General features: G+C 38.9%; 1 protein-coding gene across 7 annotated transcripts in view; it reads right to left on the bottom strand.

Annotated features, from left to right (window-relative positions):
• Positions 1 to 15083, bottom strand: part of BEND5 (BEN domain containing 5) — an 885667-nt gene that overhangs the window by 328486 nt on the left and 542098 nt on the right. For 5 of the 7 annotated variants that reach the window (XM_039556513.1, XM_039556515.1, XM_039556518.1 and 2 more), the window contains 3 exons: positions 12202 to 12335; positions 10179 to 10554; positions 3901 to 4049 (listed from right to left, as the gene is read on the bottom strand). The exons of 1 other annotated variant lie outside the window; for it this stretch is intronic. In XM_039556513.1, coding sequence (XP_039412447.1) covers positions 3901 to 4049; positions 10179 to 10554; positions 12202 to 12335 — 659 coding nt within the window. The remainder of the gene's footprint in view (positions 1 to 3900; positions 4050 to 10178; positions 10555 to 12201; positions 12336 to 15083) is intronic. One more of the 7 variants, XM_039556516.1, reaches the window with a different exon arrangement.

The raw sequence follows: 15083 nt of genomic DNA, 5'->3' as shown, positions 1-15083 counted from the left end.
ACTTCCAATTCTAACACAAAGTGTGTCTATCATGTACAATCAACGTACCACATGAATACTGCTTTGTGGTTAGGCAATGACCCATTGCAGCAACATCATAAACCTTCCATTATCCAAGCAATGGGAAGTCGAGGTATTCCACTGAAGTAGTAAAGCAGGATAATATGGGTACTGGGAAATGCAGTGTGAAGCCATTGGAGTCTCCAAAAGGAAGATGCTCAAGTCTAGTTTTGCTTATTAGTCTTGACTGTGCTGGCTTGTCTCCCACAGGGCTACCCCTATGTCTCTACCCCAAGATTCCCAGTGCTCCAGTCTTAAGCCAAATGCAGGACAAGAATCCGAGCACCATCCTAAGGCTGCCACTACGTGTTTGAGCTGATAGTCCTCACACTCAGGACACCTTCAAGCAACAGCAAGGACGTAACTCTACAAGTAACCAGCACAACTCTGACACCAGAGCAACCAGAATGCACACGCTGGCCCTGTGCCCTGCATGGAACCGCGAATGCTTTGTACCCTGTATGTCTGTGCTCCAGTTCCTGGAGTACAGTGCAGACTCCTGAACTACCTCTGCACACAGCAAGCTTTGTTCACGTGGTGATGAACTTCATTCAGTGGGACACACACTTTCTCATCATCATAACAAGCTAAGGTGTGACCTGCACCTCCCAACTGCTGATCAGAGCTCACTGCACTTACCTTCAGACCTTCAGACAATCTGGACAAGCGCAACATACCAAGCAGATCTATCAGTCGGATTGCTACATATCCAAATTTTACCTTTGATTAGATCTGGTCCAATGGGGGGGTCTTTCTGTAACATTAACACTTACAAAAAACTTTCTGCCCCCTTATGGTTAATAAAAAATCCCATCAACAAAATCCCATGGCAAAACTGCATCAGAAGGCTCTGTTTGCCTAAACTGTTGTGCCCTTAGTTTTCTGTGGTTTTACTCATTTCATCTGGCTTTACATAAACTCTCCCATACAAATCTGAGCAGTATCACGGAAGTCCCATTAAATGCAATGAAAATTGGACAAAGCTACTGTAAAATTTTATATACCCATAATTTTACTGCCTGTATTCAACTGAATACCATTTTTCCTTTAAATGGAAACCTGCTTTAATTATTAACGAGGACTATAACCTCAAGAAATTTTTTATTACAACAGCATCCTTCAAAAGCAACTAGATGTTTAAAAACTTAAATAGAGTAATATGAATGGTTTGGCTACAAGCTATGTTATTAAAAAAAATTAAAACTCCACCTTCCTTAAGGCATAAAACCATACAGCAAGCTGCCTCTCCTGCAGAATCTTCTACACTAAAGGGATTCTAAGAAGCTTTTCACAAGTCTGCATGGACAGAAATTAAACTAGTAATAACCACAATACAAACACTCCTTTTTTTTTCCCTTTTTCTCTGTTGTTGAGCCTCTTCATAAATGATTTTAAAAAGGCACGCTCTTTTGGTGCTTTCTACATATTTTGTAAAGCAACTTCAATCAGGAGTGAGCAGTCTGTACTCAGGAACTAACCACAGTACATTTTTTAATTCAGTTATTTCTGGTTAGATCTTGGTAAAGTTTTCAGGGAAAATGTCTGAAAGTTACCTAGAAAATCACTAAGATTAGGAATGTTGTGACATATCAAGTTTTGGGTGTCTGTATTACATCAGTTGTAGAGACAGTTGTATTTGATCAAAAATCTGATTCCCCTCTGCCAAAATTAGGGTTTGCCTTTGCCAAAGATTATTTAGTCTCTTAAGATACTACATTATTCATTAGCTTGAAGTTACTCAAAAGAAAAGAACAGGTTACAGGAAGTATTTTTAATATTTATGCTTCAGACAGATCATCTCTTCTTTTAACATGCTCCATTTATTAAAAAAGCAATTGCTGGTATGAAACACCTATGGCAACAGCAACTATGTGACAGACAGCCACAGCCACAGCAATCTTACGTCTCCCTTTTTCTATTTCTAGCGCTGTTATGGTGCAGAATTCAATCTGCCCGTGTCTCAGTTTACCTCTCTACAACAGGCCCAGCACTGTTTCCTATCAGTCCCAAAGCTCTGGGAAGCTCACTGTACTCCACACTCAGAAGACATTCCCTTCTTGCCGAAGAGCTGCCCCATGAGCCAGACTCTTGTCTTGATGAAATCAATGGGAAATTTACTCCCAATTTCAGCAACTGTGGATCAACCTTCAAGCACAATGCAGCAGAGACAGCAGCGAATTCAAAGCAACGCTCAGCAGCGTGGCTGTGCTAACATCTGCAATAGATCTAAAACGTGGCTCAGAAGATGAACTCTGGGCTTTTTTTCTTTTTTTTCCCCTCTCTTCTTTCTTTTCTTTAAATGAATGCCATAGGCTCTTTCTCAGTAACTCAGTTTTCCCTCTGGAGGGAAGAGATTTATCTGCTTTGAAAGAATCCTACTAAGATCAAATCTGGTGCCACAAAGGGTAAGATTTGTAAAAAAGTATTTCAACTACTCTAGTGGTGCATATCAATAAAGGAATACTGAAATAAAGCCATAAATAAGGAAAACTGAAGAAAACTACCCTCCAACACTCCAAATACATTGTTAGTTCACATTTCTGGCATCTGAGCTGGCTGTAGCCCCAGTAAATAGGCCAACCAAGAACCAAAATTACAAAAAGAAAATTAAAGAGATACTAATATCTGTAAAGACAGAGAAAACTTCAGCAAAAGAAGTGCCAAGAAGCTGACAGATGAAAAAAGGGTACAGGAAAAGCTGTATACAACTACTAAAGGATGTGCCCTATCCCACAGACCTTAAGTGGAAGAGAAGGAGGTAAAGGAAACTCACGCAGTAATACACCTGAAGTTTTCATTGCACAAATATACACAAAATAATCAAGCAAATGACATCTTTAAATATATTAGGCAAGAAAAGCTATCTGAACCAAATACCTGTCACTGTCAAGATTCTACTATTTTTCACGTACATTCTGTCCTCAACGATTATGTTGAATTCATCTTCAAGAAGGACAGACATTGTGCAGTCAATCTTTTAACACAAATCTGAGAATGCAGTCATGCTATTCCATCAGTAACTCCACTGTATGGCAAAGCTGGAATGGATGTTTCCTCCCTAAGGTTTCTCAGATTAGAGTACCAAATGCATATATACACCAAGAAACAGGATCTGCACAGGCAGTTCTGAAGGACTTATAGTTTTGTATAAAGAAACATCACAGTTATTTAATGATAATGGAAACAGCTGTAAAAGCAGGCCTAGGTAGATGAGCAGTTAATGTGTTAAACATGCTGAAACCTGAAAAGCTCTCAGTCAGGTTCTGGCAAACTAGAGCTAGATGGTGTTTCACCAGCTTCACAAAAGTCTCTGGAAAGTAGCACTACGTCAGCTCAATTCAGTGGCAATGCTCCTACCAGCACCAAGGGAGCCCATTTTCACTCCAGGGTTCATAATTACCTCCTGCACTCCACTTCAAACCAAACATGAGGGCTTCTCTGCAACATGACTACAGCACATTGTAAAAATTAAAAACCTTTTAAGAAAAAGTATTTTGGTTAAGTAGACTCATGTAACTTTATAGTGAGGGCTACCGACTTTGGTCAATATTTGGTGTATTTATGGATGTCACTAACTGAAGACTATGTCAATCTGCCTGTGCATGCATATTTAATAAATGCCTCATGTTGCACAGCATTCAATGCTCCCACCACTGAAGATATTTTTCTATGCTCTCCATACCTGTGTAACTTCACAATTCTCCTCAGCATAACAGCACACCTTCATGAAAACTGAGGAAGCTTGGATAAGCTGCTACCATGCAAAATCATGAAAATTCCACAAGAACATCACCTGATGGACATTTACACATTATTCATGCTATATTTAACATAAAATACCTTTCCATTCTCGAGAATATACTTGTCCATTACTGGAACAGGGGCAGGGTAGTACGTTGATGTATTTGCTTCCTCATTGAAGGTCTTCTGTACCTCAGGTTCAGGCTCAATTGATTCAGGTTTTACTTTTTCAACCTCAATGGCAGGTCCTAGACAGTTAAGAAAAGAGAGCTGTCTGCTATCCCAGAGAACATGAAATCAATCCCTTCATGACCCATGATTAGCATAAAATAACACATTAGTCATGCTCATTTTAAAGTTAGAAGTAATCTAAACCAAAATCCTACTTCTGAACATCAATACGTAACAGCAGGATAAGTATTCCTGCCTTATAAACATTAAAATGTTTAATTTTAATTTAAGTGTTTAATTTTATTCTTAAGGCATAAGGACAATTATAGATATGGGTAAGATTTCTCCAATGCACACTAAGGAAATTATGTTAAAATGACACTGAAATTATAAACCAAAAGCAACAATAGTAATTCTTCAAATAAGAATTGCTATATAGTTGCATAGGAATCTGCATAATTTACTGTGATAATTACATAAATTATCCACACCACATAGAATTACAAATTTTATAGAAATCTGAAATCTCTTTAGATATAATAGAGGTGTATAAAAATAGTGAGGATCTGCAGAAATGCTATGAAGGAAACAGGCTACTTATGCTAAAGTGTCATGCACAGAAAGAATATCAAAGGTTAAAAAAACCCACATAAATTAGAACTTTGATTGTCCAATCCATCCAACACTGATTTTTATTTTTAATGTAATCAACAAAAATTATGCACAGATTAAACAATGGAATACTACTAAGCATATGTTTGAGACTTCAAAGGAAGATAATTATTTTGTCAGTCATCAACTTTTCTTTTCCAGATCCAAGTTATAAAGTGTTCCTAAAAAGACAGAAGAACAAACTAAAAATAATTTGTGAACTGGATTTCATGACTCCATTCATTGCAGGGGTTCCACCAGAAGTCTAGGCTATGGCCCCAAGCCTATCAGTGCCCTGTGATGTCTGGCTCTAGGATCCCAAGAAGCTCCAGCAGGCACTGAAGTTTCATGCAGGGCCGGTGGCTCAACAGCACAGCAAGGTTTCCAGCTTAGACTCTGGACACCATGGAAATACCCCATGTCCAGAACCCTAAGGATAAACTCACCCACTTGTCAGTGCTAGATTGCACCAGGCTGGTGCTGAGAGCACTGCACCACTGTGCAACCCAACCCTGACATCTTCAGCCAGTGACAATTCAATCATCAGGTCACCCTTCAGCTCCCTGCTCAGTGTTTGTGCACACAGACCCAGCCTTGAACTGATCCAACTCTGCAAGTCACGCTGGCACCACAACTCAGGTCTTAGTCACACATCTTAAATAGTTCCTGTGCATTCATCCCTCCCACTTTGTGCGGTTTCATTTAGAGATTATTATACAGCGATAGCAGTGCTTCCTCCGTTGTCAGCATTTGACATTTATCCTATAGCTTACTCCACACCTACATAGCCGGCTAAATGTTCTCAGCTGGCTGCCACTCCATGCTCAGCAACGACTGAAAGTTGTCTTGGCAACTCAGACAATCCTACACTGCAGTGCCACCAACAAGAGGGTCTTAAGAGCCAGCCCCAATGCAAGCAGAATGCAAACAGAGAAATCACAAAAACATCCCATTTGCATTATAATTTCATAGTGATCTTAGTAAGCACCTCTAGTACCATGAATATACAACAGTAAAGCCAAGACAAACTAAACTTCCTAAGCTTGAGACTGTAAGGCTGATTCAGACTGGGAGAAGATCCAGACCGGTTAAAAACCCAAAGCCTGCCCACAGCATGGGCACACCTGAACAAGCAGCTGCAGGGGTGTAATTGCCAGTGTGACCTTAGGAAGTCATCTCTGAAGCTGTTACTTTAAGAAAACATCCTTCAACAAAGGGCTATTTTCTTACACTTTGAAAGTCACTTCGAGGAAGACACCTAAGTATAACCACCTTCTTCCTAGCAGGAAACGTTTATTTCAGTTTAAACACTTTTGCTAGTCCCTATTTAGAAGTCTTTTACTGTTTTTAGTCATATATTGACACAGCTGGAATTTGGTTTCCAGGACTTTCCCAAGAAAAAAGCTGATTAAAGTCCACAGAAACCACAGCTCTCACAGGCCAGAATACCTCTGCTGCAATTCATGCTTTACTACTTGCTTAGAAGTCACCAAAAGAAAGCCTTTAAAATATCTTTTTTATATCCTGATTTTTGATTCCCAAACAGAAACCTGTCTCTAACCAGGCAGGCTCTACAGCCACTTCTACCAACCACTAAACTCTGTGTTTTCAACCCCGCATGCTGTGAATTGCACATGCAACCTGCACTCCTGCCTGCCTGCTAACGAGAGCTGTGTGCCCCATGCACCACACTCCAAGTTCCCCCTCTCTGCAGCTCTGGTGCTCTGCATCTTATTTTAAAGATGATGAATGGGATATATAAAAATATATACCTCTATCTAAAGGCTTAACAATGACAGCACTTACGTAATAAGGATCAGGGAAAAAAAAAAATAGGCGATTTTCGGGATGCAAGAAGGAAACAAATGTTTTATTGCAAAATCTTTCTCCTTCTAACTGAAGTTTTTTCATAATATCCGAAAGGCTAGCAAGTTCAGATCAGGATGAAGAGGTAGAAGGCTTCCCTTTGCCATCCCTTTTCCTCAAAAATGTGTCTTAGACTACATGCTACTCCAAAAATTACTAAGAAAGTTAAAATAAATTGATTGGTAAAGTGGTCAGCATACATTTGTAAGCAGCAAGTTTTTCTACATGGTCTACCAGAATTTGAAAGAAAACAACACAAGTCTGACAATGACAAGTGGTAATACCGGTACTTTCTGTACTTGACAGAAACCTTGGGCCTTTAGAATTTTTTTTTAACATCAAAAAGCCAAACAAATCTAGAAAAGCTGAAAAGCAGTAATTCTTGACATGTGGTAAGACACAAATCCCATTTCATTCTCCCTACTCTGGTGTCAGTCCCAAGACACTATAAACTGGATCACTGAAATTGAACTGGGATTAAAAATAAAACCTTGGGGGTCTGTGTGCACGTGCTGATGAATCAATGTTTCTGAAGGAATGTGAATATACTCCCTGACTTTGGAGCAACACTAATTCTCAGCAATGTAACATGAAAATGAAGAAATTATCAGGGAGCTAAAAACACCCAAGCATTATCCCTATACAACTTCAGTACTGCTGACCATATTTCCAGCCACACGAAACTACACAGATCTTGCCCGGCAGACAATTATATTTTTAAGAAGTTATTGAAATTCTTCTTTTGCAATCCAAGGGCTATATAAAGTCCCCAGAGGGGAGAGTCAGTTATTAATTCTTTAAATCATCCTACCCTCTACTGATAAAAAGAGGGCCAATTAGTGTTTTCAGGTGCAACAAAACAAACTGCAAAGCCCTACAATTGCTGGGGTTCCAGTTCCCCAAGTGGGCAAGGCAAGAGGCTGCACACTTTATTCCAGGAGCTCAAGAGGGACACCATAACCTTTTCCACAACAATCATCACATTTTTCCACAGCTCTGGTCCCTAGAGCCCTGGTGAAATGCTTGCCTCCTCTGGGAAGGGATCTGCTGGGAAATAACATACTAAAATCATAAAGAAGATAAAGCATTTCTCCATGGATCAGTACTGATTTCACTACTGTCATCTGCCAAAGCTGCCTCCAAGGCTCTTTTGTGACAAAGAGCAATTCGGTGTCACCATGAGGAAGAAGAACCTCCTCACTCCTGCCACAAGAGTGGCTGCAGTGTAGCAGCAGAGCTGAAGGCCTGAGTCTCAAGTAGAATCCATTGACTTCCAGCTCTTCACTGAATTCAACACATTGATGGGAAATTAGGAGACTGACTACTTGACTGCACGTTAGCTCAAGAGGCTGTTCTATATCTGATCTGCAAGTTTAAAATGGCAACAGGCACGCATTTCCCACAGCTGCAATTCATCAGCACAAACCAGCTGTCATCTCATGCAAAGAAATCACAAGTCTCTAAGGTGAAACAGAAATGCAATTAGTTTGCATTAAGTCCAGCCTGCTAGAAGTGCAGTGTAACATAAATTACATGTAATTTGAAACTCTAGGTTTAAGAGATCACTGCAACTGCAGATGAATTCAGGATGTAATTTATTTTCAGAACAATTTCCAGAGATTATTCACATACCCAAACATACCTCATTTAGAGCTGGAAAAGTAAGGAAGACTAAAAAAATCTTTTCAGATCTATTCTTGATTAAAAGTAGCACTTTTTCATACTGTCATCAGACTCTCTAATTTATAACATGCTGAAGATGTCTCCCTTGCTAATTATTCGTAAGTTTTGTATTGATCTTTTTAGAACATGGTTGTTTCTCTGCTGTGAATGAGACTACAAGGAAAAGCAACAGAGTAAGCAACAGTTAATACACTGAGTCTTGGGAAATACAAACCCTGTGAAGGACACAGCCAGCACAGCCAAATTCTACCTTTGTTACCAACAAATGTTCCTTACAAGTAATAATAAGGGATTTTTTTTTTTTTTTTGGAAGTGTCCTATAGCTGATATTTTTCCAGGTATGTGATTAAATTTCAAGAACTTGTCTTCAATGTAATTGGGATCTGTTTTCAGTTGTCAGACTGATACAATGAAAATTCATGCCCATATTTAGAGTCAGTATTTTTTTCCAGGGCTTCTTTTCCTCTTTTTTTTTTTCATTTTTTTCCTAAGGTTTCTTTTTTTGGCTCAAGTAAAAAACACATCTTCTTTTTCTTAAAGAAACAAGACAGAATGCAGTAGCTGTCTTCATTTCACTGCTGGTCTCACCACTCCAATTGCTGTCAAGTCTACAAACTAAATTGGTACTTTACACTGTTCAGCCCCATTGCCTACCAACATCTGGCTCGTGCTCCATTCCCATAAATTCCAGCTAACTACTTGCAGATGAAGAAACATCTTTCCATCCAAGGAAAATTTTAGAAAGCTCAGTGGAATCTCCTGCCAACCACATCGTGTTTTCCAGGCTGTGGCAACCTTGCCTATTTAGTTTTATTTAGAAAGTTAACTAGAATGTTTATGGTAAGTAACGACATTTTAATTATGCACAGTGTAACAGTGATGAGCATTCACAATCAGACACTCCGTTTAGGTTGTGGGACACTCCAAGAACCTGGCTCCAAGGGTGTGGGCACACCTTAACACATGCTACAGCACAGGCACATGCTCTCCCAGGTCCAGCTCGGTACGTGAGGGTAACTCAGACCCACATGCAAATTGCATGCACTCGTTCCAGTCCAGGAGAAGAGCCAATATCCAATTGACATGCAAAAATTAAGTTTCCAGATACACAAAGGCAGACGTAAGAATGGCATGCTAAGGGTTGGATGCACAGATTTCAACCAAGTTTCAGTCACCGAGCAAATCTTCAACACACCAGTACCACATTCTAATAGCAAATAAATGTAATCTGTCGAATTTTTGAAGGTATTCCAAAGGTACCATCTTCAATAAAAAGGATGAACTTTTTATTTTGTCTTTTTTCCCATTTATTCCAACATAATGCTTAAATAATTGTTATAAACCCAAACAAAGGAGCAATTGACCCAAGATATTTAAAATTGAAATCCAAATTACACAAACCTGCATTTTGTAACAAGCGTTGATAAACGGGACACTAATATAAAGTTTTTTTAATTACGCTTTAACAATGCATTGTTTTTCAAATAGCACGGCTGTTTAAAGCCACTGCTAGAAGTTCAGGAATATATCACATTCTAATAAGCTACTAGTGGGAAGAGGAGTCAGAAAATGGAAGGTAACATAGTCACATAACAATAAACAAAATCCCTAACTGCAAAGGATAAATTAGTTTTAGCCCAACTATTTGTTCCAGCGCCTTTTCTTTTTTTTTTTTTTTTAACTGTAACATATTGGTATATTTTGCAGATGATGCTTTATTAACTTTTTCAGCATATATTGGAAGGTCAGAGACTCTTTTTAATACAGCTGCTTAAAATGGAACTCTGATTCAGCCATACCAGCACAAAGACCTCTAGTTTTTAAAGAAAACCCCAGACGTACATAGCATACAAATTCGACACGTATTGTACAGCCACGGCAGAAAACCCTTTTAACATTCAATGTCCAGTTTAACAACCACCGTTATTCTTCAAATATGTCTCCATTACTATTGATCACACTTGCAAAATGCATTCAAACTAGTCCCACTTAAGTCCGGCACTTACCACTACCTAGTCTTAGGAGCAGTACATCCTGGAGCCTCCTGTTCAAGTCTCTGAGCTCTTTCATTTCTGACACGAGTGCCCCATACTCCTTTAGCTTCTTTGCCTGTTGCACAAGCTGTCTCCGTGTTCTCTCAAGCTCCTGTTGAATGTGTCTCATTTCTTCCTGTTGCTGCTGGTAACTCCTCAGCAATTCCTCATAGAGAATCCGAGGAACTACAGCATCGTCCATATTGTTCATGCCTTCTGTAGTCTCCATAAAAGCCTCCTCAGGGCTGGAAGTATTACTGAGACTCATCCCGTTCTGTTTTTCAAGGCGAGCAACAACTGCTTCAATGCTTTTGTGTGTACCTTCACTTTGTTTCCTCCCATCTTGTCTCTGCACGTTACAATAAAAAATAAATAAATTAGGAGAGCAGCAAGACAAAATAAAATCAAAATTCTACAGTCTTGGGAACTGTTAATATTCTTGTTTTCCAAAAAACCGAGACAAAGACAGTCTGCAAAAATATTTTGCCTAGAAGATTCTTATGGATATAATATACATCATAACTAACATGCAGTTGTAACTCAGCTAAATGCATGTACAAACTTCTGAGGCAGTTAAGGGCCTTCCTGCATTCGTGCAACACTTACAAAGCAGTGTACATGGGTCACCTGATTCCATATCATTAATTTCTTTTTTAAAAAGTGGATCTATTAAAGTTTACCCTTAACATTCAGATTTCTGACAGCAATTGATTTTCTGATAAGCAAGAGAAAGAACCAACTGTGTGCTCCATTTATCACCTGTGACGACGACATCACAGGTGAAAGCACCACAGGCACAAAGCTGTTCTGTGAACTGAGGGCTTGTCCTTCCCACACTTTCGGAGACAAAACCTTCTCTGACTCTCCCTACAGCATGTTCACCCAACTGCCTGATGCAAGTGACTAACGCTATCAGCAAACACTGAAAGGGATTTGAAAACACTGAAGCTGGAGACAGAATGTATCATCCAGCCTCATCTTCCTTATCAACTGATTCCTTCTATATTAGTGCTGCATTGCAGAGGCTTCAGGTCCTGGGAACTCTCAGTGGAATTTTACCTTCAGTCATCCGCACAAACCCTACAAATTAAATCACACCACTTTCCTGGGGCCTGGATAGTGGGATTGATATGTGACAGTACAGGTAAAGTCACTAAGTTTTACTGGCCAAATATCAAAAGGCATTTGAATTTCCAAGCAACTCCAAGGAAAGCAAATGCAGCTCACAGATTAGAAGTGAGAAGCTGACACTATCAAATTCCCATACCACGATATCCATGAGTAATGTGGCAGAAAACAAAATTATCTGATGTTACACCTGCAGCATTCATGTTCTAAAAAAATTTTAACAATTAAAAAAACAGCTGGCCCACCACAAGGAAATGTACTAATATCACTCCTGCAGCTGCAAGACACATGAAGCCATAGAGCAATATCTTACTCTGAAGGTTGGCAGACTTTTAAAGAAATAATTTTATATCAAAAAATAAATACATTTCCATAGTGGGTTTCTGGCATTTGAACCTAAAAAGGCAGCTGGGAGTTATAATGGAGTGATACATTCCTGTCAGTTCTTCTTGTCAGTCACTGCTGTATTTGGGCAGTCTCAGAGCACCCCCTCCAATTCCAAACAAGCAGGGAACAGTATGTCACAAGTGCCACCAAGAACAGCTGGTACTGTCAGGTACTGGTGACTTTTAAGGCATTCTGGGCCAAAGTGGAAGAGCATTGTTCCACCAATCTCAGATGGCTGTTACACTGTGCAGACAGTATACACAGGAGAACGTTTGATTGCACTTAAGTCAGGTTTTGAAAACCTATACCCCACCCCCACATACAATGTGACCCAATTTCACCAAACACAATGTTTTAAGGGGATCAAAAGCAAGCCTGGAATTCTTAAACTAAGACGTTTGTAATATGCCCCAAGCACTTGCAAAAAAAGATTAAAAAAAGGAAAGGAGGAAAAAAAAAAAAACCAGAAAGACTTCAGTACCTTACTGTGTCTAAGCTCCACATCTTCTTCCCCATAATCTGTAACCTCCCCAGCTTCTTCTATGTGATTGAGAGAGAGTTTGGGGATTTTAATTTTCTTCTGCATCACACTGTTCTCAAGGTCAGTTTTGTCCTCTAAAATGCATATTAAAAGTAAGATTTTGTTACATTAATCAGCTTTTTTACTTCCAAATACTACATGACTTAGACAAGACCAGTTACAAAACCCCAGCCTCCCACGATCCAATCCCCTCATAATACCATGATCAAATTAGTCCATGGTGTAAATCCACTGATGCCCACTGGCAGTTCCAGAGTTTCAACCAGGGATCAATCTGCCCCAACACACGAATAAATACTGAAAAATGACAAGCTAAATTCAAGTGATCAAAGGTGTCAGTGAGTGGCTTGTACTATCACCAAAGTAAGAGCTGAAGAGGCTGTAAATCAAACTTCCTGAAAACCATCTGTATTGCTTTAAATTATGTTTACCACTGGTATTTTCATATTCATAATCCACTGCTGCAGTTCAAACTCTGCTTAGGGTTAAAGTGAAAATAAACTTGGTAATTCACCCCGTACTCTAAGCATCATCTGTCAGCAGCACAGATCTATCTATTTGCACACATGGCAGACTCTGCTGTTCTGCAAAGGGCTGGAAAAAGGAATGTTGCTGGAGAGCTTCAAAGTGCATTACACAAAAGTTGCATAAGAACCAAATCTGTAACAAAATTACTGCACAACCCCTATTTCATGAATTAATGGTATTCGTCCTTTTCCTTTAGATACTATTGGCAAAGCCAATAAATATTTATATGAATCTTTGCATCTCATTAAAAAATTGAAGCAAAACATTTTCAAGTCTGTAACATTTTGACATATCTCAAAATTAGGTATTTAAAAATATTAATCTGAAAATACATTGAAAATATTTTAATATTCCTGAAAAGGTAGAGAGGGGTAGTGAACCAAGAGTACAGTCTCCCAAAATGTGCCTGTGACAGGTAAAATTCTTGTAGAACAGACAAGGTCTGAAAAGATTCCCCTGTTCCTGAGAGTGTCAAGGAGAAATGCATTTAAACTGTCAAGCATTGCCTTCGTACACTGAGAGATTATGAACAGGAAAACATTCTGAGTCTTCTTATCCACCTGCAAATTGTATTCTGCAAAGTGTCCCATGAATATTTTTGAAAGTGCCAAGGAGAATGGCCCCTGTGAGTGCTTAGTTGCATTGACTTTTGCCTCCTCAAATTAGCATCTCTCCACAGGACCTCAAAATGGTTTGTGTTGACAGTGTAGGAAAGGGAAACAAAGGTAAATCACTGTTTAATGAGGAGCAAGGCATTCATTAGAAATGAATTACACAGATGAATGCAATTCATTTTGTTACAGATAGAAATGGATCTCTTGTAGGCAAATGGTGATATTACAGCCCAAGGCTATGTAAAAAGAATAGGCAAAGAACATGCAGAGTAAGACATTAGACAACCTGAAATGAAACGCAGATGGTAGCAATAAATACTAAGACAGATGCAAAAAGAAACAGATAAACAACAAAAAACAGCTAGGCTTATTTTAGATCATTCTCCATTCCCCAGAGCATTGTGGATGCTTATCCCAGTCAAACAAAAAGGCAATCCAACCGTTTCAGTTTTGAAAAATAAACCCCTATGTTTTCATTTATTTGGAAAATGTAGATTCATCAGAAAAGTGAGATAAGCAAATTCTAATGCCAAAGAGATGAGAAGAAAATAAGGGAGCCCTTCCCAAAAAAACCCAAATAACACAAACTTCCAGACTAAAGGATAGACTGATGGGTATTGGTATTTTCTTGGAATTTAAGAATAAATTAATCCATACTGAATGGGGCAAAAAAAGAAAACAACCAACTTTTTCTGTGTTCATGTATTTCAGGGTATTGGCTAGATTGAGGAATCCTTTGCTAAAATATGTTCTTTCAATTCCTTGGAGGAAGAGCAGCACATGGATACTGCAGAGCCAACTGCTCCAGACTGCTTTGCCAAAGCACCTTCCACAGGACATGCAGATGACCTCCTTCTCTATTTGAAGAATTCAGATCAGTTTCTATCCTCTGAAATAACCCTTGGCTTCACAACCAGATGGACACAATCCATTACTTGACAGAGTTAACAAAGTTGTCTGCTGACAGCTCGCTGAGGTCACCAGAAGCCAGAACCCCACACTGAGTAGACAGGGACATGAGCCATCCTTCCCATGGCGGGGAAAAGTGACTCTTGGAGCAACCACAGACAGGGGTCACAGAGGAGTACGTGCCTGTGCAGACTACAGAAGTCAGCGAATACTTTCCAGTGAATAAACCAACATTCAAACAAAAACTATTTAGAAGAACAGTAACATTTATCTTTGATTTTGGCTTTTAAAGTCAATTCATAAAGGTTAATAACACATTCTATGCACTTAACACTGAAAATGAAAGAAAATACTTAGTTTGGGGTCAAAGAAAACAAATGCAAATTATCTGAATTCTTCATTCTCTTCACTCTCCACTCAATTTCAGTTTGCCTATGAAATCTATGTTTGCAAAATTTCACTGGTTTTGAAGTTTGTTTATACATCTCCTTACAAATGCTTAGTTTGTACATTGCTGGCATGTAACTATCAACACAGTTCTCTTTCTGTTCATTTGACTTTTTGGTTTTACTGCTTATCTATACATGAACCAGTAAGCTGAAAAAAGGAACTCTTTTCTCCACACACAAAATTTGAAGAAACAATGAGTTTATGTAAGTTAAAGCTCAGGAACTTTAAATGTAATCAGTAAGCAAATAAATGTTCCTCTGCCTTCCAACAACAATATATTCAATATTTTTTTACATATGCTCTGGTCTTTGAAAGTTTATT

This window comes from Corvus cornix, chromosome 8 (assembly GCF_000738735.6).
Source record: "Corvus cornix cornix isolate S_Up_H32 chromosome 8, ASM73873v5, whole genome shotgun sequence".
Lineage (NCBI taxonomy): Eukaryota > Metazoa > Chordata > Aves > Passeriformes > Corvidae > Corvus > Corvus cornix.
Note: the sequence above shows the minus strand (reverse complement) of the source record. Positions and strands in the feature narration are given on the sequence as shown.